The following is a 13,785-nucleotide window of genomic DNA, read 5'->3' on the forward strand; positions in this document are numbered from 1 at the left end:
GCTTTTTCTTAAGAGTACACGTCAGAAAACTTACATTGTTTGATCGCAGAGAGACACGACCTCCACATCGAGCACAGAACTTGGTCCGGCAATATGAGCATAAATGGCCACAACCATCTGCAAACTTTGTTTTATGACAGATTCCACATGTTGGAGCATCATCCTTGTGCTCTCCCTGGTAACGGCGGGCTTCTTCCCCTATCTTTCTTACTTGCTCTTTATAGCTTTCAAATTGTTGATGCAACCTCCTGCATAGATGAGAAAAAAGTTTATATAGCACGAATAGGAGGAAAGATTACCACCCTGTATTTCTTTCAGTTTGCAACTCTACATAATATTCTAGGCCTGTTCACAATACTACATGTACCTCATATCAAATACACACTGCACACAGAAGACCGTATATGGCAATCTAAAGGAAAAAAAAAATAGACATCTTTATTCTTGAAGGTTTACTTCAAAGATTACAAGCAAATCATTTCACTTGACCAGAAATTGATCCAAATGCATATACTAAACAAAACTGCCTACCATGTACTGAATAAAATAAATAATTCTGTGATCAAATTTGCATCTTTTTAGCCAACTTAATTTACATGTCAGATGTAATCAAAATATGTAAATCAATCTCCAGTTTCAGTGCTTTCAATATCTAGATTACTAACACACGTAACAAATATTTCAAAACATGGTCTACGATGACACTGACCTCACAAGAATATGAGAACATCTTTTTATTTCAAATTTATATCTTAACAATCTGTTGTGTTGTCTCTTGTTAAGTATGAAAGACTGCTTAAAGTTTGCTATTCCTCATTACAGATATTTTTTCCAGCTTAGCTGTATGAGTATAAAGAAGCATTAGCAGGTACAGAGGTTCCTAGGATGAAGACTGGTTTTGAAAGAAGCAGCACTTCTTCTCCAGCTGCCCCGAACAACAAACACCCTGACCCTATACCCACCATCTGGAGAAGCATGCTGCTACACAACAGACTCACCTCCTAATCACAGCTCAAAAAGACCTGAGACAGCCTAAGGAGGAGAGTCCAGAAAGGCAAAACTTGGTCTTTGCACTGTGCTATGTAGAACCCGGGCTTTTCCAGCTGTTGCTTCAAATCTACATCTCCATGGATAACATTTAAAAATCATGAGCAACTACACAGATTATGAATAGAAAGAGGGAATCTTGAGTTTAATAAATGGAAACAGTAGGTGTGTTGTCTATAGAGGTCTTGGTGATATCCTTTATCTCTGCTTTGAGCTACCTGCTTCCTTAATTAGCACTGACTCACACCATTTAACCAGTGTATTTTTAGTGACACAATTCCATGTTTCTGTGGGCGTGTGTGTGTGTGTGTGTGTGGTGAACTTGTCTGGAGTTTTAAGATGCAAATGATCTGTGTTCTTTGTATGAAATACTTTTTTGGTGAAGTGGATATTTTTTACTTTAATGTGATATTCAAGCCTAAAAAATGAGAATTCAACTTAACTCACAGGAATTGTGATAAAGCACATATAATTCAGTTGGACAGGAATATTATTGCTTGTAAATACATAAATCAACCAGCTCACACTAAAACCAGTAACATCACACAGGTGCATTCTAGTGAGAATGCAGTAACAGTAAAAGCTAAGCAGCCAAATAATCTATTCTCCCTCACTACAAACATGATGCATTATACTTAATGCTTTATGCAAATCAAAAGCTTGGCAGGAGCAGCAAGGGGGTTTGTTTTGTTTTATTTTTTACTAACCTGCTTAAAAACCTTTGCAGTATTGAGTAAGATGAGAAAAGTAGGTCAAAGAATTAGGCAAAATACTGGAGACTCTTAATACTTTTCACCATATAACTGGATTACACATATGAATTAACTTATCTTACACAGCTGCTCACTTATAATGCATAAAAACAACTGAGGACATTCAGGAATTTTTACAATAACCAGCTTAAAGAATGCAATTAAATAATGGAGAGGTCTGTAGGTAAATTTCTTATTACTTCAAATATTCTATTAAAAAATAAAACCATGGAAACTAAATTCAGTTCTCCTCCACTAAAGTAAAACCAAAAGCCCTGGCTATTCACTAACATGGAAAGGGAAGATCCCAGCAAGCACTGCCCCTGTTCCTGTTCTTTTCCAATTAGACTGTCTACATTCGAACTTTTTCTATCTCAAATGAAGTTTAGGAAGAGCATTTATACAATTATGTTTTTGTCCTTGTGTGCTCACCAAGGGGTATATGAACATGTTACAGACCGGGCAAAACTTAAGTGAGATGAGATTAAAGTTATTTATAAATAAGTATCACTTTTTAATGGATTTGTTAATTTCTGAATCCATATAAGACACATTTCACTATGAGGGGTTTGAAACCCTTATCTTGCATATCATACATGGCACTACTGAGGAAACGCTGACATTTTATCTACAGCAGGAATGGAATTGGAGAAAATGACTGCACATTTCACAGAGCAGAAAGAATCTTACCCAGCTCACAGCAGGTCTGGTTCAATTGGCTCTTTTTTTAACCACCTTTCCTACCTTTTTGAGGAAAAACTGTATCTCTGTATCTCTGGCTATTCTGTAATGGTGGCAGCAAATTCCTCTCAATGGTTTTGTGGGTATATAGAAATATATTAAGTATTAAGCAAGAACTAAAATACAAATGGTAGATTTTGATTTGCTCCTTAACTTCCAGGCTATTGAGCACATTTTCATCAGATGCAAGGAAAACTTAAATCTATTAAATATTCCTTAATGTAGACAAGCACTTAAAGGTTAGACTTAAGACCTAATAACAGCACATGATAAAATGGCTTGGCAGACCCTTGAGGCACATACCAATTCAATCCCTTCTAACAGAAAGAGTAACCAGACCACTGTGTAAGAGGGATGTATGCATAGACACATATGATTTTTCATTATGCACCCAAACATTTATCTGGTTCTGCTACTGAAGTGAAGGGCACTTGCAGGATTAGCTTACTCTGAGACATTATTGCTGCATTTCACTTGTACAGACCTCCCACCACACTGAACAAAAGAGCTGCATCCACACAAGCTGACGTGTCTGGGGAGGGTGCTGCTATTTCACACTCACAGACACGGCACATATGCATGATCAAAAAAAGATCACACCATGGGAGAATCTTTGGGCACATCACATCTCCTATGACTAAACCACACTCTTCTGTTGCTGAAATACTGGAAGAGACTGAGCTGCTTGGAGAGGGACATCAGCCCTGGGACTTTACTGCACCTATGAGGGGTCAGCATCACCACCTGTGGTGCACAGAAACCAATGCGCACTTTGCATGCCTACAGGGAAAGAATTAACCCGCTCATTTTTGCAATATACATAGAACTCAACATATGTTTAGGTTAGTGCTGGGTTTTTCTCCAAGAAAACATGATGGCTTCCTCCTCCCTTGTTTTTTTCAAAGGTATTTCACCAAAACCCCTGCTTCGGCTGTGCTATACATGTACCATATTTTCATTTGAATATTCAGTATGTTATTTTGACAGTGTAAACGAGTACAAAAATTACTGACAAGCAATTCTCCAAAGCTTTACTCACATCTTCATATACTTAGCAAAAACTGTAAGCCTTGGAGAACACTTGTGATAAATACCTTACATAATTTAAACCTTTCAGACAGCTCACTGATGTAATTAGGAGGACAAACAATGAACATTGAGGCCATTTATAACATTGACTGATCAAAAAGTGCTACATAAACACAGAGAAATTAACATTTATGTTGTTGGGCTCTTTGGACCTGGACCAAGATGTATATTTATTTTCCTATAATTCTAATTATTTAAATTACAATCGAAGGCTGTAATTTTTTAGCAGACTATATTATTGCTTCTTTTGCTGTTTTAAATTCATGTGTTAAATTATATTTTGCTGTTTTAAATACCTATCTAAATTATTTGCACATATATGCTGAAGAGTAGAAAGCTTCAAAATAGCACATTTGCATATATATGTTCTGTCGGCACAGATTTTATAAAAAAATTATTAAGATTTCTGTCTCTTTCATGCAGACTTACATTTTAAATGACCTTAAATGTAGTATGAAATTCTATTTTATACTTCCTTAGAAATCCAGTAGGTGGCAATGCAGCTCGCATTTTCACTCTCCCAGTTCAACTCAAATGGTTCAGTCTCGGAATTAAACACTTGATGTAATGTTATAAAAATATTATGCCCTGTCATGAGTTCATGTTAGTAGAAAAAGTGCCGCCTTCTAAGTGACATAGCCTTAAGTAGCTATCCACCAGCAGCTACTGCATGTCTGAAAAAAAGCTTAGTAAAATGCAGGATTTTGTCCTGTTCACCCACACCACACAAACACATCATCACACAGAGCTCAGACAAGTTTTTCCATAAGATAAGCAGGCGTTTTACCAAGCTCTGTTCTTAGCATTCTTTTTTTATGATAAATAAATAATTTAAAATGCAAACGGCAATACTGCGTATGCCCACTAAGGCAACAGCTAGAGCTAAAAACCTGTTGGTGATCCTTAAGCATCTACATTGAAGCTGTGACCTGAAAAACGTTGTTCAGCTGCTCTGCAAAGCTGGAATTACCTCAGTCACAGCAGATGCCTTGCTGGTCTGCCAGCACTGCAGCACCCATCTCATGGAGGTGCTTCCAGAGGGAGCCTGGCTTTGGCCTCAGCCCCACCAGCACCTCAGCTGGGAAAAGCTGTCAACTTGTCCTGGGTTTTGGGAATACATACTTTAAACCACAAAGTCAAGACAGGCCATTTTAGCAAGTTACTGTGGATAGTTTTGTCTGAATAAAGAGAAATGAGGGGTTTATGGGGAATCTAGCATGTATTGACAAGGAAAAACAGCTGAAGTTGAGTGGAGAAGTCTAGATATATTTTCTGGTTACTTCATTAATTATCCTAATATAAAATTTATACCTTCTGTACAGGTAGGACAAGTTAAGGCTGAATAGTAACAATATATCTAACTCTTCAAGCTCCCAAGTTCTTGATGTAGCAATGTTACTGTGTTACTCTATTTGAAGTCCAGGATATTTTTAATTGTTTGGGGGTGTGCTGCTTTTTTAGCATGGGTAATACTTGGTTTGGTTATTTTGTAAAGATGAAATAACTGCAGGATGTACTCATATTGCAAAATATTTGACTTCTGTGAATTTGGATGTTAATATTTCTATATTAATGCTATTATTTTACTTTTTTATTCAGTGTGAACTGCTTCTTAAGAACCAAAGGCAAGCAAGACATGGCTTCCGTAAGCTGTGAAACAGGTAGCAATATGATTAATCAACTAATCTTTAGAGGTAAAAAAAGGCCATGTTTCTGTAAAAGAAATACAAGCATTAATCAAAGGACTTCAAATGGTAGAGTCAGTGCTTCCATATCCGTATTTTCTCCTGCACATACTGACTGTTTCTAGTCCCCTTGCTGCTTCCTACTGTCCAACTTGTCACTTTTCCATTACTTTACTTACCACCCATTTGACCTTTCCCTAATCACATTTCCTGTAGGTCTTGTCTCTCACTCCTACACATTTTTAATAAATATAGCAAAATAGTTATTATAGACATATAATGTGTTCTATATCCTATAATAAAAACAATAAATAGTCATCAAAATTTCAGATTTTACCTGGCCTGAAGCTTTCTTCATTCTCCCCTGTTCAGTCAACACACAACTATGGATTAACTCCATTTTCTCTCAATTTGGTGGTCACCTGCCATCCATAACATTTTTCATCTCACCAGCAATCACCTTAATCTGGCTGGGCATCAGCCCTTCCTTCTCCACATGTCAAGATCTCTTCTTCCTCCCTGTTTTATTGGTGCAAACACAAATCTCACCATGCTTGTAACTCACAGGTCTGTCTCTCTACCCCACACTTGACTCTCTCTCTCAAAACTGAAGTGTTTGGCATGGATACTGACTGCTGTCAAGGGTGACCTGTACGCCAAACTTCAGAAATTGAAACAGAAAATTCCTTCTACCTCCAGCACAACTTACCACCCTCTCCATTCTGTTTCGCACTCAGGGCCAATAACCACTGTGCTACACACTAGACTCAGACCTACTTAAACCTTCACCTAAACTGTTGCATAAGTTGTGGGGGCTAATTTTGCAAATTAAAACCGAACCAAACCAAAACCAACCAACCAACCAAAATAAACACACCCAAACCACCCCCCGCCCCCCCCCCCCCAAAAAAAAAGAAACAAACAAAAAACAAAACAAAAAAAACCCACCAAAACAAAAAACAAAGAAGTTTAGGTGATTTCATATCTTTCCAGCTTAAACGTGCAGCTATCACCAGCTCATCCCTCAATTTCTTTTCCTACCAGTGCAAGCCTGTCAGTCTGATAGTCTAATCACAGTTCTGCAACAAATATAATTTAATTTATTTTACCTCTTTCTTTGTATTCCTCCAATGAATCTGCTTTTCTACTGCATAAAACATAAATGGCTTATCTTCACCTTCAAAGACTTTGACAGCCAATTTCCATCCTGCCTATGATTTCTCATTCAGTACTGAGATGCTTCTGTTCAAATTAAACTTTCAAGCAAGAATCACAGAATAGTTTGGGTTGGAAGGGACCCTAAAGATCACCTAGTTCCAAGCCCCCTGCCATGGACAGGGACACCTTTCACTAGACCAGGCTGCTCAAAGTCCCATCCAATCTGGTCTTTGAGGAGTTCCCTTTGTTGCCTCTAGCATGGGAATATTAGGAACGTCACTGTTACCACATTATCCTCCTTAAAACTCTCCTTCACCTTGATGCCTGCAAAGATCTGGACAAAAATTAGATATGTCAAAAGCATGTTAAAAATTTTACTTAACAGGCCAGGCAATACAGACTCTCCTGTCTGTTCTTATTGTTTGCCTAATACTTACAGTGCAGGCTGTGAAAACCCCCACTCAGAAGGGTTATAGTCCACAACAAGTGCTTCCAGGCAGCATGGTAGCACCAATCTCCCAACATGAACAGAAACACATGAAGTTAATTTTTAAAACTTCTTTTCATCATGTTATGATTCTACTTATTTACTTTCTGCTTTCCAGCCCTCAGGCAATATACTCAGAGCTTTCCCCATGTCCATGAGAGGCAATGCATTTTTAATGACTTAGTATTTTCCTATAGGTCTGTGAAACCAGTTCAGCAGAAGCAAAACCACGAAAAATTTTATTATGAGAATCATGATAAAATTCAGACTTGGCCAAGACAAAGGTTTCACTTATATACCTCACGCAGGAAATTAGACTTGGCCTTCACCACTGGAAAGTTGTTCACATGTAGCAGATATATTTTCTCTCTATACAAGTTGTCTTAATTCCAATATCTCCTATAATCTATTATCAAGCACATACTACCTGGCAGCATCCTCACAAGCCTGTACAGGCTGTTGCAAAGATGTCCCACACATTGTCTAGAAAGTGTCCCTGCTCATCACATCAGAGAAGAGACACACCAGCAAAGTGGTGTGGGCTGCAGTTTATTCCCAGGGCTCTTATCTGGTGCCTTTTCACCAGCAGGAACAGTCATTTTCAAGTTAACATTTTACTTAGGGCAGGTTTTCTGCAAGCATATAAATGAGCTCATTAAATAACTTGTATAAAATGCAATTTTTCATCTTCCTGGAAGATCTCCTAATGTAGATTATTGGAAAACTTTATTTTCATATACTTCTATTTGTTGGTGGCTTTTTAAAATAACTACAGCCCACAAGCAGACTTTTTCCTTACACAACTGAAGAACTGTGAGTCAAAAATGTGCAATATCTACAATAAGGAATTTACATTCCAGCTTCCCACAGTTCCTCCCAAATGACCGATATCCTTTCTGAGGTAAAAACGAGAAACCAGAGAACAAAGCAAACAACACATAATAGTACTAAAAAATGCATAGCTGAGGAATTCATAAAGAAACTGTGCATGTCTTGTATTAAAAAACATTTATATGTTGAGATATATTCAGTACTGAAGGAATCAGTGCCTTCTGCTCAAACTCAATTGGCAAAGTGACAGTTTGACCAGAGCCAGTAGAAGGGTGGTGACAACACCGCACAACGTGTCAATGCCTCTTCCTTTGGTCAGTATGGGCATTCTGACACACCTCTTACCTCTGTGGGCAACCTCACCAGTATCAGTTATCCCATGTAACCATCACAGGTCTGCTGCATTTTCCATTTAATTTCTTCACCACTCAGGTCTTCTAACACAGATAATGCAGCAGGAGAGCAGCTGGTTTGCTCTGAGAAATTGTCACCAATTCCAAGTGAGAAAGTTCAAAAAAATTTCATGAGTTCATACAGAACTGCTAGCAGCCTGGACTTTACCAAATGCAACACCTAAAAAGTTATAGAAATGTCACTATGTTACAGTCTCACTCTTACTACAGCTTTAAAACACACGTTCAGGCTAAGCATTGTCTACCTAATAAACACAGAACCTATAAGCATATTCAGCTTTTTAAAGATTGCTGAAACTACTCATGCAACAAAACTGCAGAGGTAAATAGCTGCATTATTTATTTGCCATTATTCATGCAATACCTGTTGCAGAAAAAACAGCCATAATGACTGAGGGACAGCAATACCCATGCAACCACACAGTCAATCAGTCCAGGAAACTCAGTGGGCTTAGACACGACTGAAAAAAAGAAAATCGGACTCCACACAGTTGCATTAATGTTTATGGATTAAAAAAAAAAAAAAAGAAAAAAAAAAAAAGAACAAGAATCAGAAAGTGAGGAAGAGGATTTGACTGCAGCAGAAGTGTGAGCTTGAGCATCTCTTGCACTTGTACTGTCAAACCCAGGCATTTAAAGAAATAAAGCTCTAGGATAGTACAAAGCTCTAATATTGCTTGTATGTGATTTTATCAGGAATATGCGTCTCCTGGAAAAAAAGGCTAGAAAAAAAGGCAAAATCAAAATACAATTTTCCACAAAGATTGCTTTAAAACTGAATCTGATTTTCTACAAACATTGCTTTAAAACTGAACTTCAGTTCCCAAAACTTTTTCAGCTTAATAGTCTCCATAAGATCCACTGTAAAAAAGGCCTGAGAAATTTTCTGTTGTCTACCCACATTATCAGACTGATGTCTTAAGTTTTAGCTTTCATATTTTTTGGATTCTGTACTGCCTTAGTGTGTGACTCTGAACTTCATGTAAAGTGTTAGCAAGTTCTCTTCACAGTGTAGTTAGACAAAACAATCCTTTTCCAGCTTGAAAACCAAGGACTGTTGCAGCTTTAGGCTCAAGAAGTGTAAACAATGGTGAATTGAAGAGAGCAACCAAGGAGGATGGGACTTCATAACCTGAAGCTGTAATTGGACAATTGACCCCAACAGGGTAAACGGACCAAAACTTAAACAAGTGTGAAAACTCATGACTGGGTGTCCATTTTGTGTCCACCTTGGGTCCATCTTGGGCAGAGCCCTGGCCAGGCTCTTGTGCTGCCCAAGGTGTGCCCTTTGAAGGCCTTTCAATAAATACCTACTCTATTCCTTTAACTCTGTCTAGCCTCTGTTCCAGGTAGCCTCTTTAGGCATCAAGACCGCAACAAGGAGAGCATCTCTTCAATTCACAACACTCTTACAATTTAACCCCTACAAAATTGGGAAGTAATCTCACTATTCTTCTCTTCTCAGCTATTTCAGAGGCAAAGATCTATTCACCAATAATTTACTTATATATATATACAGATATATGTGGTTCTCTTGTTTGATTTTTTTTAAATAAATAAAGTAGTTTTATGCAAGGCTTACTTAAATTATGAAATCAGGGCTTACTCTGACATGAAGAGAAGACAGATAAAAATACTAGAGGTAATTAATAATGTTCATTTGCCTTTGTACTTTCAGTGAAATGTTTTCATTCTCTGTGTTTTCTTTATATAGCATAACAGAAGAACCATTTTAGTGCAGGTGTATGGCAGAAAACAAAGATCTCAGAGACATCCAGCCATGCCAGGACCATTTGTGACATTACAGGGCATATCCTTTTACATTACTGCATTTGCAGATACAAATAATTTTCATACACATTATTATGTATTTAAAAGAACAAGCCCTGAAGTATGTTAGACAGAGCTTCTCTTACAAAAACTTCTAAAAAGACTGCTGGAAAGTCCCTTAAAATGTTTTTCCTTATCAACTGACTAAGTGATGTCTTCATTTTCCTCATTTATTTAAATATTACTGATTATCAGTATTTCTGATCACTTAAATATTACTGAATTTAATCCATCACCCCACTCTCTTCCCCATGTTGTATAAAAGACCACAGAACTTATCTCTTGAATGAGCTGACCTATGTCAGTTTGCGGTAGCATAACAATGCTTTAATGTCACAGAGTGATCCTTTAAGTAGGAGTCTCTGAGCTCCATAGGAAATTTCTGCAGTAAAATACTGTTTTGTGAAGTGTCTCTGCCAGAAAATGTCCCTTAAAATACATTAAATATATGAGTAAAGAATGATTCGATTTATTTTCTCTTCAAAAACATCCGCTTCATTTTATTATGGAATACAAATATCATTTATTTAAGCTGAACTTCACCACAATCAAATTTTTGTGAACAGACAAAACCTAATCTGTTTTCAGACTGACATGAAAGAGAATTAAATAGTGTTCTCTTCAATTTATTGAATTAATTTATTGAATCACACAATATGCTACTGCAGGCACTTTTTTCTCTAAGGATGGTCATCATATCGCAACCAACCAGCCATAAAACTCAGAATATTAAGAAAGGAGCAGGACAGAGAGAAGAGGATGAGGGTAAAGAGGCAGGGTGCTACAGCAGAAAAGCTCAATTTAAGAATCACAGCATGAGGAAAAAAGATTAATGAAAATCTTAAGGAAAAGTTTTTAAAAGGGAGGCAGAGATTTGCACCTACACAAAATCACACATAGAGGTACAAGTATTTGGCTCTCTTGTTCTGAATACAGAACTATTAACCAGTAGACATATTATTGAAGCAAATGAGAAAGAAAGTGAAAGAGAAGCCCATTTATACAACTGAACCAATTTAAAAAACAGTTCCTTAATGCAACCCTATCTAAATTGCAATTAGCAACCAGAGTAAGAATAGATGCTGCTATACTCTGACAATATTGGTTTTGCTAGTCACACAGTGGGAAAATATGTTTAAACACCATATCATCTGCTGCAAACAGTACAATGCACATAAGGTTAAAAAAAAAAAAAAAATCCTTAGTGCTGGAATAGATCCCTTTAGTCAGCTGGCACCCGGTAAAAAGTTGGGAAAGTTGAGAGGTATGGGTCCTGGTTCAACATTAACAGGAAATTACTTGGGATCAATGCTTATCAAAACAGCCTTCTGAAACAGTCTTTCTCATACATGCATTTGGAAGAAAAAAGAAATCTGAGTATTTTTGGCATCCAATGTGTTAAACAGATGATAGGTATCAGATGGCAATACAGGGTGAGTAGCAAAAATATGACAAACCACAGTGGTCTGTAAACAGAGCAAAGCTACTGAAATTCTAACTACCATATGGTGGTAACAAACAGGACGTGTGCAAAACAGGAAAAGATCTCACAGTGAGGGGTGTGATAGGAGCCAGCAAGATGCAGAACTGAAAAAAAATACAATAGGACTGCAAGCAAAACAGTGATAATGTTTCAAATTAATTATATTCAACTGAGGCTCACTGTGTACAGTATGTCTTCTACCTAAAAATAATTTAACAGCCTTGCTGAGAGCATCTCCAATTTATCATCCTGTTCACCTTCCTTTATAATTTCCATATTACAAGGAACAAAAAAGGCTCGCACATCTATTTTAAATATACCATCAAATTGCTTGAACACAAGATAATGATTAAGCTTGTCTCCAGCATTACTTAATTCTCTTCATTCTTCTGGATGCCTAAGTAAACACAAATGAAAAGCATATGGCATCTTAGTGAATTAGAAAATTAGAAAAGGAGAACATTAACTGGTTTATTCTATGCTTTAAGCATACCACATGGCAAAATTAAAAATGTCAAGGCTCTTTATATTTATGATTTATTTTCATTTCTTCTTTTAAGCTACTCTCTATTTAAGTTAAATGTCTGTGATGGCCCGTTGTGGAGAGGACGGGCTGTGAAACAGCCACACCACAAATCTCTGCCTCCCTTTTAAAAACTTTTCCTAAAGATTTTCATTAATCTTTTTTCCTTTGAGAGGCCAGGATAGATAACATCTAGTCAGGTTATGGTGAAAGGTGGTGAGAAGAAAAGAACGATGGGAACAGTTATGTAAATTAAGTTATTCCTAATAAGGTTATGTTCTGAACCCTGCCCTCTGATTGGTTCCATATAAGGCATTGCTTCTGTTCCTCTTTGTTCATTGGTTCCCTGCCCTGAGTCAATGTCTATGTAAGGTTATGTTTGTCTCTTTTTGACCTCTTCTGGAGTAGCTCCCTACAGTGTACAGCTTATGGTTTTGTTGTGCATTGATTGTTAGCACACCTTTTATTTTACTTTATTAAACTTTGATTTTCGAGCTCTCCAGCTGTACCCTCGCTATTTTATTTACTGCCACGCTCCCGGCTCATCTGGTACCAGGGTTGCACTCGCAGGCGGCAAGAAGTGCTCGTCCACTGTGCAATGCAACAATGTCCTCAAAAATACTATTTGTGAAAGAAAACCAATAGCATTTTTCTCTACATTTTTAATGCCTACCTTTTGTCCAGAATATCACTGCTCATAACTGTTTCAAGAACATTGTCTTGAGTAGAAAAATGGAGCCTCTTTTGTGATGAGCATCCTTGCTTCTTGAAGCTCATTAAGACTGTACAGGCTAAGAAATAAACCCATGTTATCAAAGAAATTTTCTGCGAAACTGTCTCACCTGATGAAGATCTTGAGTAGATAGTGTAAGTCCAAAATTAGTGTACACTATTTTCTTTCTTTGAACTAAATTTCCACAGCAAGGCCTACAGAAAAACATGACATTCAGTTTCAGGTTTTCTTCTCCTTTCCTTCCTGTATCTATCAACATTTTAATTGATTCCCAAGACAACTATTTATGCCCAAACTCTTATGAAAAGACATTCCCATAAAAAAAAAATCTAGTCCACACAGTTCAGTACTGCTAATATTTTAAAATATGGATTTTATTTCTATAATAATGCATATTGGAAAAATGCCATTTGGACAACATAGCAGAAGGACACCAAGAGGGATGCTTCAGTAACCACGTGCTCATTCATCACATCCAGCAGACCCACTGCAGTTCTCTCCTGAGGAGTCATACCCATCATATGCATGATTTTAGGAGAAGAAAAGCTTCTGCCAACCTATTTACCATTTAAGTCATAGCAGAAAACCCCTAAGGCTCATTTTAAACCAATAATGTCTTAAATAACAGGAGTGAGTGTCCCTTGGGAAACACTGCACAAAGTCTACTAAACTGTTTTATGATTCTGCCTGCTACTCTGAAGTACCCATAAATTCGGCAGAGAGACATTTCTCCAAAGTTTTTCCTTGGTTAGTATTTTTCTGCTGTTCCATAGTGGTTCTCAAAACAGCCCACTAATTAGTGTGCAGTCACAGGGATTCGGGGTCCCTGATCATTTTGGACCACCACAGAGGTCCACAGGCTGCTGAGCCATCACATGCCATAAGCTCAGACCTACAGAAAATTTGTTTCAGCCCCACAGAAGGGTCCAGGTACAAATCTGATACTCCAATGTAACTGTGTCCGTACACAAAGCGCTGAAAATTTTTGGGTGACCAGGAATTTGTTCCAGAGA

General features: G+C 37.4%; 1 protein-coding gene across 1 annotated transcript in view; it reads right to left on the bottom strand.

The window, feature by feature from the left end:
- LOC128804590 (regulating synaptic membrane exocytosis protein 1-like) overlaps nt 1–13,785 on the bottom strand; it is a 110,309-nt gene that overhangs the window by 1,660 nt on the left and 94,864 nt on the right. The window contains exon 2 of the mRNA XM_053972464.1: nt 35–248. Within this exon, the coding sequence (XP_053828439.1) occupies nt 35–248 (214 nt within the window). The remainder of the gene's footprint in view (nt 1–34; nt 249–13,785) is intronic.

Source organism: Vidua macroura, chromosome 3, assembly GCF_024509145.1.
Source record: "Vidua macroura isolate BioBank_ID:100142 chromosome 3, ASM2450914v1, whole genome shotgun sequence".
NCBI classification, from domain to species: Eukaryota; Metazoa; Chordata; class Aves; order Passeriformes; family Viduidae; genus Vidua; species Vidua macroura.